The 14,887-nt window shown below is 44.1% G+C and overlaps 1 protein-coding gene across 2 annotated transcripts; it reads right to left on the bottom strand.

Annotated features, from left to right (window-relative positions):
• Positions 1-350: 350 nt before the first annotated feature.
• On the bottom strand, positions 351-9,147 carry LOC306913637 (FH1/FH2 domain-containing protein 1). Of its 2 annotated transcripts, XR_013788583.1 has the most exons (10): positions 7,951-9,147; positions 6,526-6,666; positions 5,523-5,705; positions 5,293-5,412; positions 4,876-5,037; positions 4,076-4,329; positions 3,232-3,457; positions 790-898; positions 432-577; positions 371-397 (listed from the first exon to the last, which is right to left on the bottom strand). XR_013788583.1 is itself a non-coding variant. In XM_079490427.1 (9 exons), the coding sequence occupies exons 1-9, from the start codon at positions 8,437-8,439 to the stop codon at positions 549-551; spliced, it is 1,713 nt and encodes a 570-aa protein (XP_079346553.1). In that variant the 5' UTR covers positions 8,440-9,147; the 3' UTR covers positions 351-548. The 2 variants fall into 2 exon arrangements, 1 of the variants encoding a protein (XP_079346553.1); XM_079490427.1 differs by having other exon boundaries at positions 351-577.
• Positions 9,148-14,887: the final 5,740 nt, after the last annotated feature.

Here is a 14,887-nt window from a genome sequence, read left to right as displayed (position 1 = left end):
GACAAACATTGTCCTAACACAAACATTGAATGCCATTGACAATGAATGTCCAGTTTTGAGTGTCTGTGCAAACACAAACATTGAATGCCATCAAGTTTTGACAGTTTTGACAAAAGTTAGGGCACAAATTGTGATTGGCCGGAATGATGATGTAGCCTATGATGATAAGAGCGCCCCTCACTTCACACGCGTGTGATTTCTTTATTATATTCTAATCTATGGTGTAGGGTTGGGGCAGGGGACAGAGAGGGTAGGATTGGGGCAGGGGACAGAGAGGGTAGGGTTGGGGCAGGGGACAGAGGGTAGGGTTGAGGCAGGGGACAGAGAGGGTAGGGTTGGGGCAGGGGACAGAGGTGTAGGGTTGGGGGCGGCAGGGGACAGAGAGGGTAGGGTTGGGGCAGGGGACAGAGACGGTAGGGTTGGGGTAGGGGACAGAGGGTAGGCCATATGCCCATCGTCCAGAAAACCTCCCTCTTTCACAGCCTAGTGTTGGAACTTGGCACTTGGCAGGTATGCCTGAGACAACTTTGGCCAGTGCAGGACTCCTCTCACCACTTCAGCTTCCGAGAGAATGGACCTGAAACATCAACATCATGTTCAGATTAACTTTAAGACAGACAGACAGACAGACAGACAGACAGACAGACAGACAGACAGACAGACAGACATACAGGCAGGCAGGCAGGCAGGCAGGCAGGCAGGCAGGCAGACAGACAGACAGACAGACAGACAGACAGACAGACAGACAGACAGACAGACAGACAGACAGACAGACAGACAGACAGACACCTTTGATATTGCTCATCCTCTTGCGGTTTCGGGGCAAAGTGAGGTCCAGTCTGAACGCTGGCTCTGGGGTCCTCAGCACCTCCTCCAGTTTATACTGTTCTATACTCTCCTATAGGGAATCAACGCATTACAAGTCACACAAGTGTTTGAATTGTGTATTATTTATTATTTATTCTTCATTTTATTTAATGAACTAGAGTGGTGACCGTTGGGCACTGTCCTATACTTAGAACGATGGAAATGCATGCTCCACCCAGTTATTATGTCTGTGTCCTTTTTTTGCCCATATGGAGATATTTGTCAGGCATGCCCAAATATGGAGTATAGCCTATACAGGTGGCAGAACAGGCTAGCTTCATATGGAGATGCCCAGCGCCTGGGCACAGTGGGCAGGGGCCCTGTCCAGATCCCGGGCAGAGGCTTTTGTGCTGGGTCTGGACAACCAGCGAGCCAACGGACTTGACACCAGGCACTGCACTCCCAGTGGTGGTGTGGAACGCGTGTGTCACATTTGAAGTCGGTGGGGCAAATGGTTCTCGAGTTATATGGATTTCAGACGTACGTACACACGTACACACAGAGACGTGGTGCATTTATATTAGGATCAAATGAAATGACCCTCTCCAGGCAACTGAGCAGATGGCTCAAGAATGTCTATGACTGAAACGTTGCCTTAATTATACTTGGCATGCACACCCCTGGGGTACCCCAGTCAACAAAGTACTGTATGGGTTTAAGTGCTTAATGGGGGAACCTCAGAACCTCCTCTGTTTTTCAAAGGTCAAAAGTTTAGCCTGATGCTTATACATGGGTCTTTGTGGCAGTGGGGTGTGGTTTGCTGTCAATTTTTACAATTTACAATTTAGGCATTTAGCAGACGCTCTTAATCCAGAGCGATTTACATTAAGCAAGAACAAAAAAGCATGGCAATACATCACATACATAAAAAGTAGTTTTCATGAAACATGCGTAAGCTAAGAACTTAACAGTGGAATCTCTAGATATATGTCGGTTGCAAGGGGAGATCGAGATACAGGAAACGGGGGGGACGCCGGCCGGGTAAAGCAGTGCAATACATGGGACTAATGTGTCATAGAAGGGTAAACACTGTAATGACATGAGTTTCATTGTCTCCACCAGGCCGAAGGCATGGGGAGAGAGTATGTTTTGCACTCGGTCCGTGTGTGTGTCCGTCCTTCCTTCCTTCCTTCCTTCCTTCCTTCCTTCCGTCCGTCCGTTACCAGCTAATCTCCGCCACCGTTGGCCCGATCCATGCCAAACTTTGCACACACACTCCATGGATGCCAACGACGAACCTCTGCCCCAAATATTCCTCAACGGCCTGTTATAGCGCCACCATGAGGCCGATTTAGGCAAAACTCATTTCTGTAGATTACTCATACACATTTTATCCATACATCACACAATTCGGTATACACTATCTCCATAGTCATGTGATCAACACAGATCTGCACAATTTCCCATCTTCCATCCTGATTGGCTAATATTGGCTTCCAAAGCTCACATAATTGGTCCGTTTCAAACAAAATGCCACAAATCACAAACACAGTGTGCAATTTCCGTGAAATTATACACGCACATTTCCACTAGGCCAAGGACGACATGCCACTCATTCTTTTCCAAATCAGCCTCATGGTGGCGCTATAACAGGCCAATTCCTGTTTTTAGCTATAACTTTATCAATCTGTATACAACTTATGTATGCGCACTCCCTAGAGGCCATGGAAAAACATTGTCCCTGCATCCCTCCACATCTGCCGGTTATAGCGCCACCATGAGGCCGATTTCTGCTAAACACATTGCTTATGTTAGTGGCACAGATTTCATCCAAATCTCACGCAAATCGGTACACATGATCTCTGTAGTCATATGATCAAGACGAATCTGTTGGATTTCTCAGATTCTACACTGATTGGCTAACATTGCCTTCTAAAGTTTTCAGGAGTGGCAGTGTTTCGTTCAAAATGCTGCACATCGTCCTGCTCATCCAGAATTCTATCCTCAGAGATTCGATGAGTGATCTGGCTCTGCATTTCCTCAACAAAATGAAGAAAATTGTTGCAAAAAACAAACAAACAAAAAAACCTGTTTATATTACTCCTAAACATTTTGCCAAACATCTCACACACTTCTATCCTCCTGGTGGAGACCTGTGCCCAGAAGGGCACTTTTTCTAGTTTACCGTGTTACCGTGTGCCAGCACGGACAACAGCATGTACAGTTAAATGTACAGCCAACCAGGTGCTCAAGGGAGATTCAAATGTTCTTAAAAGTGTATATATTGACGTTGCTTCTAAAAGGAAGAGTGATCTTAAACAGGAAGGAGAGAATGTAGAGGAGAAGATGTAAAGTTAAAACCCGTTTTCTCTCTCTCTCTCTCTCTCTCTCTCTCTCTCTCCATCTTCCATTGTCCCTCTCTACCTCTGACAAGGGGGTCGGCTGACGCTTCCTCCGTGCTCCGGGTGTGTTGGGTGCCGTGCTACTCCCTCTCTCTCTCTCCCTCTCCCTCTCCCTCTGCTGCAAGATGGCAAGCCGTGTGGCTCTGTACTCCAGAGAGAAGTTACTGATGATCCTACAGAAGTCCTCGGGGCTCGTGTCTCTCACCATGGCCCGCGAGTAGCCCAGGAACAACAGGAACGAGTGGAACCTGCATGGAGAGACAAGAAAGATTAACAATCATAATCAAAGGTCATAAAACAAGAATGGCGCGATACTGTATAAAGAACAAAACAAGATAACAGGAGGAGGAGGGTGAAAGGGGTGAGACTTAGAAGGCCGACAGAAAGAAAGACAAAAGCAAGAGTGAGAGACACAGACAGTGTGAAGATACAAGTACTCCTTATCTCCGCCACTGTTCAAGATGCCCTTGCGCAAGGCACATAAACACCAGCTACTCCAGAGACACCGCTCAGTTGCCAGCAGTACAACAAGATTGTGGTTTTGAGTGTGAATATGCTATGTGACCATAGGAATGCTAAGTATTTTGTTTGCACAGTATTGAATGTGTCGCTTATTCACACAATTTCTTTGGTTTGTTTGTTGCCCTTGGAACAGAAAATTAAATACATGAAACCTCAGCCCTCGCATGTTTTTATGGATGTAGGACGGTATGTGTATGTGTGTAATATCTGTGCCCTTTGTTTCGCAACGTGTCTGAGCTGAGCTGTCTGTGTCTGGTTTTGTTTTGTCTTTGTCATGAAATGAAAAAATCAATACAAAATATTATTTAAAAAAAAGTGGTTAAAACTACAGCCACAGCCTCTACCTGTTGATAACCCGGCGATGGACAGCTCTCAGGACCTTCAGCCTCTCCTCGCACTCCTTCAAGAACTTTGGCAACCTGCGGCGTAGGGATCCCTCCGGGGGCGTTGCAGCCTCGTCGTCGCCTCTGTTCTTCTTACCCCCCTTCCCCCCTCGCCGCTTCTCGTCCGCTCGCTCCAGCATGCGCAGCTGCTCCCACGACGCTTTGCACGTGGCCTCCAGCTGGGTCAGGTTGGTTTGGACTAAGGCGTAATCATACTGTGAACAACAGAGAGCGGTACTTTGAGGGCGGTGGAGACGCCATGAGAAGTGGCTACATGCTCGAGCGAGAGAGAGAGAGAGAGAGGTTCAAGGTTCAAGGTTGTATTTTATTGTTGCATCTTGTGTACAGGTACATAAGAGTAAAACGTATTTTTGCTTCCTTCTGACAATGCAGCAGCATAGATAACATAACATCAAACATCAATCACAGCAAGCACAGCAAACAAAGGGATAGAAGAAAGAGTGCAACAGTAAAAGTACAGTAAAAGTAACGGTAAAAGTACAGTACATGTGCATGTTTTCCCTGCAAAGTTAGGTAAAACTTATGAGAGAAAAAGAAAGAGCAATGGATAAAGAAGAACAAGAGAGAGAAAGCACTGGATTAGGGGGGGGGGTGATGCTATTTAAGGGCAGAGGAGACAAACGTGATGTGTGGATAGTGGTTTTACTCACAAAACCATAGAAACGAGAGAGAGAGATGCAGATAGAGTGTACACACACACGAACGAACGCACACGCACGCACATGCACGCACACACGCACCTTGCTGGCTTTGGTGACGGCGGTGATGTCAGAGTAGAGGTCACTGGATTGCGGGTAAAGCTCCAGCAGAAGAACACAGACATGGTGCAACAGAGGCTGGCGTGAGTGAGTATCCCTCACCTGAGTTAACTTCCCCAGATAGCTCAGCTCAAAACCACGGGCCTGAGGGAATTACCCACATCCGTGTGTGTGTGTGTGTGTGTGTGTGTGTGTGTGTGTGTGTGTGTGTGTGTGTGTGTGTGTGTGTGTGTGTGTGTGTGTGTGTGTGTGTGTGTGTGTGTGTGTGTGTGTGCAGGAAGAGGAGAAACAGTCAGATGTTAATGATTAATACAATAAAGTATAAGTGTATAAATGAATGAATCCTCCCCTCAGTTCAGGTGCATGCAGTGGGGATGACACAGTAATGCACTCACTCACCTTACATCCATTGAGAAAGTTACCAATGGCTAGCACCGTAGCCAGTATACATTTGAATGTCTGATTGGCTGACAGCTGTTCCATCGCTAACTTCAGGTAGAACAGTGGCTCAGCAATTTCCTGGAAATAATAGGAATAAAAAGTAATAAATCAACAGAGTATAGAATAACCTTGACACTACTAGACCTTTGTCAAATCAAATGCCATAAAAAAAGAATTTTGTCACTGACCCTCTCTAAGGTGTCATAGTCCAGAGCGAAGGCCCACAGCTGCAGCCTGGAGCTAAGGTGAGGGATATCCCCCAGTGTGAGGAGGCAGAGCTCAGCCTGGGCCAGAGGTGAATGTGGGGACAGAGACTTGGCCTCATGAATCAGTTGGAGTTCCTCTTCACTTGGGACCAATGACTGAAGCCTCTGTTTTGAGAGAGGTTCAGGGAGATGAAGAGTGAGAGAGAGAGAGAGAGAGAGAGAGAGAGAGAGAGAGAGAGAGAGAGAGAGAGAGAGAGAGAGAGAGAAAACGGAAAGAGAGAAAGAGAGGAATGATATAAAATTACATTAACATTATACAAAATTCTAACCATTCAGTCTGTTGGCTGCTTAAATCTAGCAGGTCACTGGTTCATACAAGAACAGACAGATTCAGGGCATTTTGTGCCCAAAAATAAATTGTCGTAGTCAAAACCCCACGCTCTGGTAACCTTCTTTGACCCCCCTGGCGAAATGTGAATATCCGTACACAGTATGTACCCCCCCCTTCCGCCTCGCTGTCAAAACAAATCGGAACTTTTCCTCTCTTGTGTCTGCTGCATCCTGCTCATCTTTCATACTCAACAAAGGATGAATACTAATAGAAATGGTAATAAAAGAAAAAGAAAGGCAGAAGAAGAAGACAAATGTGCTGGAGCCTGAAGGTCAGATACTGAAGCTTAATTTCTGAGGGCTATAACAAACTGTATAGGTCTGTTTTGAGCAAGAAATAAACAACCATAACCATAGAAAGAAAGAAAATAGAAGATAGACAGGGAAAGAGATGCAGGCAAATACAAGTAGTATAGCAATAACAATAATAATGAATGTAACAGTATGTAGGATAATATAATATAGTATAGCAATCTTGTTGGATAATAATAATATATAATGTATAAGAATATTAAGATAGTGTAGTGGAGAAGCAGAATCCCACTCTTCTGCACACTAAAAAGAAAGCCAGCCTAGGGGTCATAAGAAACAGTACCTGGACATCCTCCCTGTCCAGCACACTGTTGTCCATACTGTATATGGCCGGGGGGAGGAGCCGAGGAGGTGGCAGGCTGCTCAGGGCGATGGTGATGATATTGCTGCGCTTCACTCCCAGTACAGAGACCGAAGGCTGCTTCTGTGGTTGAGGCAAGGGGAAGCAGAGAGGAAAGATGTATGTCAACGTGAGAATGCCTTAATCAGTTCCATTACAGGCCTCCTCAGTCGGTATCATTATATTTTTTTATCCTGCCCAAATCCAATATAGGTGAGATTGTAATATCAGATGCAACGACTGGAGAAAGGTTGAACCACTTGAACCCTATCCTATACAGACTAAAGATTTGGGAGGATTAGCAGATTTACAAGCTCACAACACATTGCAATGTGACGAGATGTGATCTTGTAGATCGGTCAATTTTATTAGAGTGTAGTGCAAAAGTAGTATGGGGCTTACTTGTATGGAGCTCTTCATTGTGAATCCAGTCAATTCATTTCAATCACACTTGAAAGGAAGTTTTTCAGTCTGACAGTTTATCTGACACATAAACTAAAATCCTTAGGGTTAATTTGAATCTGTGAGAGGTCCACTTTGACACTATCAGAGTTCAATGAATCCTGAGGGTTTCATTGTGTGTCCCTCCTTACTAGACCACACCCTCCTGGTACTCCAAGTAGGTCAAAACAAACACTGATAATTCACTGCAGTTGCTAGTGCTACTTTATCATGGTGTGGTGCATACTACATCTCTATGCTCTGTGAGAAGGAGACCTAGATAGTTATAGGCCTACACTAATGCTGAATTAGGTCTTGCTGGGAAGACACTGCACTATAAAGATACACTGCAGTGTGATCTTGTCACATAATGCAGCATTAGCTGCAGAAATTAGTAAATTACCACCTGCATCAAGCAGAAAGTTGCTGAATTTTGGCTGTGGCCGGGTATTGCAGTAATCTTCTTTAGTGCACTGACCACATACTGTATAACCACAGCATCTCCTGTGTTGCATGTTGTTTCCCCTCAACGTATGTCTCTCTGCATTCACAGTTTATCTAAATAAACAAAAACTGCCTAAAAAGGTGAATCATCATCTTTATCAGTCACTAGTATGACAGCATTCATGTAGGTTCTTTTCACATTCTAATTGGACAATGTCATCCACTGGTAAGTAATACGTATTATAGCCCATGGGCAAAAAAAGTTACATTCAGTACACTGACTATCACTAACGCTACACAGTGTATACAGTACACAGCTTATTGTAAACTTGGTAAGAAGATGAGATGACACGTGGGAAAATCCTACAAAACATATACTAATAGGTAATAGCTTAGCTTTGGCAAGTTTGCTTCCCATGTGGGAGTCCTCAAAGTATTTACCTTAGCTCTTAAAAGCAACATCCCTTTTCAACTCATTCTTACCCGCCACCCAGTGACCGTTGCACAGGTATTATTATTGCCCTTGGTCTCAAACAGGTGCTCCAATTGGGTCGTGTCCAGGTGGACTGGCTCCAGCCTAGCCCAGATGGTCTGGGTCCCAAAGCGGGTTTTCCTGGGCAGGGGGTCCAGGCTCTGCAGTCCTCTCCAGTGTAACTTCAAGGTGCGACATTTGACGGGAGTACCTGCAGGGGACGCAGGTGGTAGGGGAGGAGCTATGGGAAGGGGCGGTGCCAGCGGAGGCAGAGGCGGTGGGACAGGAGGGCTCTGAGGAGGACACCCTGCTGGCACTTGATTGTTGGAGTTGGTTCCATCGTCCTCTGTGCTGTCCACTCCCAGGTCCTCCTCGTCCCAGAGGTCAGAAAAGTCCAAGGTGTTGAGGCGGAGACGCCGCCCATGCTTTAGGAAGGCGGTCCAGGATTGGTCGAAACCCCAGGTGAGGGGTGCCTCCACGGTTTGGTCAGACTCCTTCATTGAATGAATTGCTAAGAATGTCCTGCCAAGCAATAACTTGAGTTTTCTGTGCCCAAAAAAGGTTCACTCAATCACGGTTCATTTTCACATCACACTGATTGTCGTTGCGCTGCTTCATCCTGGTCTTCTCTTGTTTAGCAGACTAAATGCTTTAGAATTTCTCACGTCCGTTCTCTCCTCACTGTGGAGTCAACAACTTCGCTCCAGCTCCTGTGTTTGCATTTGAGCGTCTCCGGGTTGCACTGCCTCCCTCATTGACCACAAGTGCACAGGGAGAAGCTCATAGCTCGGCCAACCGAACCATAATCTTTGAACCACCTCTGGGTGTTCTCGCTGTGGCGTAACCTGTAATTGCCTCCGGTGAAGTGGATGTTTGTCCCTCAAATCCCGGAAAAAAAATTGAATTTCACAGAGTGGTTGCAAAAACACGATGATCCAAAAGTCGAATGCTTCTTGGTTGCTTCATCTAGTAGTGGCAATGATAGACTTTAATCCAAATATTTTCTGCTGCCTCTGCTTCAAGATTCAGAATCCCCCTTTGAAGTGAACGCAGTGATTGTACATCGTTTTTTCTGCTTTAAGAGTTGCATCAGTTGCAGAGTCTTGCTGAATAAACTGAACTGAATAACACCTAAGGAACAGGCCTGCATTTCCCACATGCACTACTGGCCTGCTTCTACAGCTAACCTCTCTTTTCATCTCTCTCTCTCTCTCTCTCTCTCTCTCTCTCTCTCTCTCTCTCTCTCTCTCTCTCTCTCTCTCTCTCTCTCTCTCTCTCTCTCTCTCTATCTCTCTCTCTCTCTCTCTCTCATTTGAACAGTTTGTGTATATCAGTCTTGGCTTATTTGAGTTGCACCCTTTCCCTTAATTTCCTTATCGGGGCAGCATCTCCTGTTTGTATTGCTACTTGTGTTTACACAAACCCGTCTATCTGCTTCAGAAGATCTCTCTTCATCTTCCCTCCCACTTCCCCCCACCATCACCCCTTCCCTGCTGTGTGATCATCAGAATGACCTTTTTCTCCTACGTTTGTTCTGCATTGTGTCATATGAGTGCTCTGCTCACATTTGCAGTGATATATTTGTATCAAAGATATATCATGCACAATTTACTGTACCTTGCAACTATACTGTACCTTGCAAAGTGTATAGTACAATAAATGAGGCCATATCATCATTCTTACATTCGCCACTTAATATCCTCAGCACTTATCAAATGACATGTGGAAGCCGTGCCCTTGTGCAATAATAGCAAAGGAGAAATTTCAAATAAAAAGATGAAAGCTTGACCAGCATCCCACAACACACAAGGGATGACAAAGAAATATACTATATATATTTTTTTAAATATGTGAATTAAAGATATGCTATTTGATGACACATTATAGTCTACAGTAAAATCTCACATCCACTGTGTAAAACAAGCACAACAAAGACGAAAGGAAAGAATATATATGACATTATAATATATTGCCCACAGCTTTTTGAACTAGCCTCATGGCTTGGCCATACTGGCAGATTCGCATCTGGCCACTGCGAGGCTATTTTTGAACAGCTGTACAGTCTTGCACTGTTTACAGAGGTTACTTGTACAAGTTGTACGGTCGACATGCAGCTATAATGAGAATCACTCCCTTTTGCCATTAAGTCTCCCATAATTACACTTTATCTGTGTGTCCTTGCTGTCTACAGTAGTTTGAGGGTCCTCAGGGGAATTTACTACCAAAATGGCTTCTATATGTTAAATTACAGCCAGTTTGTTGGGCAGTCAGTTATAAAATCAGGGTACGGTTGTGACATCGTGGACCGACACTTTATTTCTCTTCAGAAGCGTTAATATTGTAACCTTGACGCAGCAAACATCAGAAATGATCCCAGAACGTCTAGCGTTCTCTTCAATCACCGCAGATGCAGCCTAGATTCAGAGTTTTTTTAAACGGCGCAGAAACAGTAAGTAGGCGGCTGTGTTTCCTTCTTCCGATTGGCTACGGCCGATCACGCGCGCATCACGCGCGCATTCGTCGATGCAGTGCAAGGCATGTTGGGGTTTTCATTTCAAAGTGACTCTGCCTATCTATCAAAGTGCATGCCTGACTAAAATCAAACAATGTATGACCATGAATTTAATGATGCTACGCACAGACTAAAGTATATATAACAATTTCCTAATTTAGTGTTAGTTTAATCTGAAATCAATTAAAATAAGTCTTGAACAATCAAAATGCCATATGGTAAATGTGGCCTACAGTAGTCAAATTAAGTAAAGCAGGTTCTAGTTCATTAGTTACAGTATATGCTGCTATAGTTATGCAGTCCTCAGTGATTAGTTCACTGAAACGGTAACTGTGCAGCAGAATTTCCCATGGGAATGGACATTTCCTGATGATTTCCTTTGATGAAACTATACCCCGGAGTAGGCTACTGCGTGCACACGTGTGTGTCCACCGAAAACATACTCTCTATGCAGACTCTGTGCAGAGATGTTTGTGTTTGTTTGTTTGTTTGCCCCTGGGATACTCTTATCAGATATAGATCGGAAAGTCAGAAAATAATTATGTATAATCGTTCCAACTTTGCCTTGAGGAAATATCTACGTTCTTTGGAGGGTAGAAACACGGCCTGGGATTTATAGGATTTACAGTATGGTAAATCCCAGGCCCTTATGGGCTACTGCTGCCTACTTTTTGACTGCAATGGACAAAAACTCAGTTTGTCACTTCTAGCATTGTCCAAATATGTGAAATTAGAATGCCTGAATGGACAATCGGATACAGGCACTGCTAATCTTAGTTGTCTTGGCTATGGTTGAACTTAAATTGGCATCAATCAGACATCTCAAAGAGAATTTGACTGAATTAGCAAGCTCCTTCAACTTTTTTCTCACATCACCGGTGTAGAGGTGTTAAAAAAGGTGAAATTATACACGCTCGCATCCTTTGTAGTTTTCAATAAAGGGAAGAACAATGCAAAACAGCTCAGATATTCCTGATATAATAGGAATAGGCCTAGGTGTACGTACATGTAGTGGCCTACTACAATAGCCTTTACGGTGCATATAGAAGAATTTGCAATAGAATTAAGCAGTAAGTATATTCAGTGATTTCACTTATTTCAAATATCACTTATTTTTTTGTTTTGTTGTGATAATCCTCCCTACTATAGAGTGTGCTGACCCTGTTCCTCCCTGTCCCCAGTTAAAAAGCTTAGGTTTCGTTTTTGGCTAGGTGGCCCAGCCTTCATCCAATCAGGATAGAGAGGGGCCTTCCGCCAATCATGATCGAGCGGGGGCGGGCCTTGGTGTGTATGCTGTAACTTCTGTTGGCCTGTCGCGTGTCCCCCCACTGTAGTGCGTGCATGTGCACATCTTGTTACGGGGCGGACCGGGGGGGGGGTTTCCAAATCACTGAATGCTCCTTTAAAGGGATATTTCACTTTCAAAAAAACTTTTGGTGATTTCATTTTATCATCTACTCAGACTTATGTGAACACCCCAGACAGTTTCTAAGTTGCTCGATTCAGTATTTAGATTTTAATTAGATATTCATTTTAGCTGCCCTTCCCCCTTCCTATATACAAACCCGTTCAAATTCCATTTTTACCATGATAGATTCATCAAAAACACCCATCCTTTTTTCGGTTGGCTGAAGCCCAGTCTGCCCTCCTAATAGCCTATGTGAGGTGCCCGTGTTTTCTTTAATTACTTTTTTCACTTATTTTTTTTATAATGTTTTGGGGAAATGAAAAGCTATCAGGGAAAGAAGCAGTGGTTTTCAACCATGTGGTCCGAGGACCACCAACACCAAGTGGTACTTGAGGAGGTTCCAGGTGGTCCCCATGCAGATAAATGATGGAAAGTTGGTAACCAAATGAACCCTTATAGAACTTTAACTCTTGAGATTAACAACCAAATGGATTAACAACCATTACGGGTCCATTTGGTTTCATTTTACACTCTCAAGAGTTACATAATACATGATTGTTAAACATCTGTGTTACTTAATTTACAAGAAGTTTACACAATTATAGAATATAGATTTTTATTTTATTTTGATCAAACGTTTGCCTGTTATCTCTTATGCCTATACTAACATCAATTCAGTATGGAATTGTGCAATTTATGCAATCTTGCAATGACAACACATGAACACAATATTCTTTAGTTTTTGGGTCTGAGAGGATAAATCTAAAATGTCATCAAATGGTGGTCCGTGGCTCAAATGAAGAATAAAGTAAAAAAACATCACAGTGATCATCTGAACTCCCCTCCAGCGGATCCTGCCTCCAGCTCCATCCATATGATCTCCCCCATGCAGCCCCGCCTACCTTTCTGCGCGCCCCCGCGTTGTCTTTGGAACACTTTAGATTTGGAACCTTCATTGTGGTCAGCGCGCCGCCGCCGATTCCCTGGCTGTCGATCATTATTCGTCGACGTTCGTTCTGACATCATCATTCATCACCATCACACAGAGCATCAGCATAATAATGACTAATATTTTACAATCGCTGCAAGCTCATGGCTCCACAGTTCTGCAAAGACAACCTCTGCTGCTGCCGTATTATTGTCCACTACCTTGAAATATAAAGGATTTGGATACATGGAATATTCTCTCAGAAGGATGTATTCAAGTTAAGGTAAGGTTATAGGATTTACAGCGTATTGCTTTTATTTTTATTTAAGTTTATTTAAATATATAGAACATCAGAGTTTGAGGCACAGAGGGTTGTGTGACTGTGTCTGTGATTATAATTTGTTTGCGATATAGCAGCATGGGATAATCCTCTTGACAGTTCGTGGGATGATGCGAATGGAAAAGTTGGCACCCCCGTATTACGTAATTGGAGTGCGGAGACTGCTCTGCTGACCAGCTGTTATGCGTGACAGTGACAGCTGGCTATGCATTTTGTGATGCGTTTAAGATTATGTAAAACATTTGCCCACCGCTTTAGAGTAGGCTAGACTGCTGATAATTTAGCATATAAATATAGGTATAGGCTACTTTTACTTATACTAATTATCATGATCAATCATAAATTGACCCATGCATGGGCTATTAAGTAGCCTAACATGTCGTCTTTATAGGCCTAATATATAGGCTCATATAACTTTTTCTATTACAATATTTCCACGTGGTGGTGGTGGCGGTGTGGGCGTGTAGGCACAGTAGCGGGTAGACTACGTGGGATCCCAGTTGAAGTAGCCTATAGGTTTTTTCAGAGTATCGGACAGTATCCATATACCATTCCCTCCCACACGCGCACACGCACGCGTATATACGCGCGTGCGTGGTCACCGAATTAAATAACTGCTCTGTTGAGTTGAACCTATACTGTAGCAGTTTATGCTTGTGTGGGAGTGGATCTGACGTCACGTCAGAGTGGAGACAGTGAGGTCAGAGTGAAACCCCACCCAGTGATAGCATCATAGGCGGACCTAACCTCGCATCACCAGATATTCTATAGTTTTCGTCATCATCATCATCATCATCATCATCATCATCATCATCATCATCGAAAGACTGGAGGAGAATAATAATATTGAAAAACGAACAAAAGAAAATGGGACGGGTATTTAGTTCACTGAGGTTATATTCTATACTTATCATAAAGATACATTTTGCACTTAGAATTACTGTAATGTAGCTTTGTCTACTTGTTTATAGTGGTATAGGCTATTGATCTACACGCTCACTCACAACACACTGCAATAATATTTGTGAGCTGGCCCCGGGCGGCTAGTGTAGAGGTCTGGGCACCTATTGCTAAGCCAGCATAATGGCGTGTCGCGGGTTCGACTCCCGATCCCGACGACCTTTGCTGCGTGTCACCCCCCATATCTCTCCCCATTTCCTGTCACCTGTCACTATCCAAAAATATATCTATATACCTCCATGACATGTGTGGACCCCCTGGTGGTCCCTGGACCTGATGTTGAGAAACAGTGCACTAACTAGCTTGTGTTGTGTTGTGTGGGATGCTCAGGCAGGTCTATGTGAGCCAGTTCAAAGGGTATGCCTCGGAGGGAATCGAACCCTCTCCTTTCCTCCAGAGAGACATCCTACAATGAGGTAAGGTGTGTGTGTGTGCGTGCGTGCGTGCGTGCGTGCGTGCGTGTGTGTGTGTGTGTGTGTGTGTGTGTGTGTGTGTGTGTGTGCGTGTGCGTGAGTGAGAATGGATTCTGCTTTTGGAATCTAACGATGCAAATGAGGTTATGTAACTATCTCTTGCAAGCATTAAGCTAGGATGACCGCTTATCGAAAAGTGGTTTAGTTGTCAGAGCCTAGGAAATTGGATGCGAGCAGATATGTGATTGAAGCTAGAAAGTCATCTATGACTATGACAGTGGTTCTCAACCTTTTCAGGCCGCGACTCACTAAAATAATCATAACATACAAGCACTTGGAATTGTAGAGTTGAGGCATTACATTTTGTTTGACTTGGTTCCACAGATA

This window comes from Electrona antarctica (genome assembly GCF_951216825.1).
Source record: "Electrona antarctica genome assembly, chromosome: 21".
Lineage (NCBI taxonomy): Eukaryota > Metazoa > Chordata > Actinopteri > Myctophiformes > Myctophidae > Electrona > Electrona antarctica.
This window is presented reverse-complemented; position numbering and strand designations above follow the sequence as displayed.

Bases quoted from the DNA above. Each gene is read 5' to 3' on its own strand.
- LOC306913637 (XM_079490427.1), bottom strand. From the start codon at position 8,439: ATGAAGGAGTCTGACCAAACCGTGGAGGCACCCCTCACCTGGGGTTTC. The intron at 3,458-4,075 runs GTAGAGGCTGTG...CTCTCCATGCAG, and splicing joins CATCGCCGGGTTATCAACAG to GTTCCACTCGTTCCTGTTGT. The intron at 578-789 runs GTGTCTGTCTGT...TTGATGTTTCAG, and splicing joins GAGGATGAGCAATATCAAAG to GTCCATTCTCTCGGAAGCTG.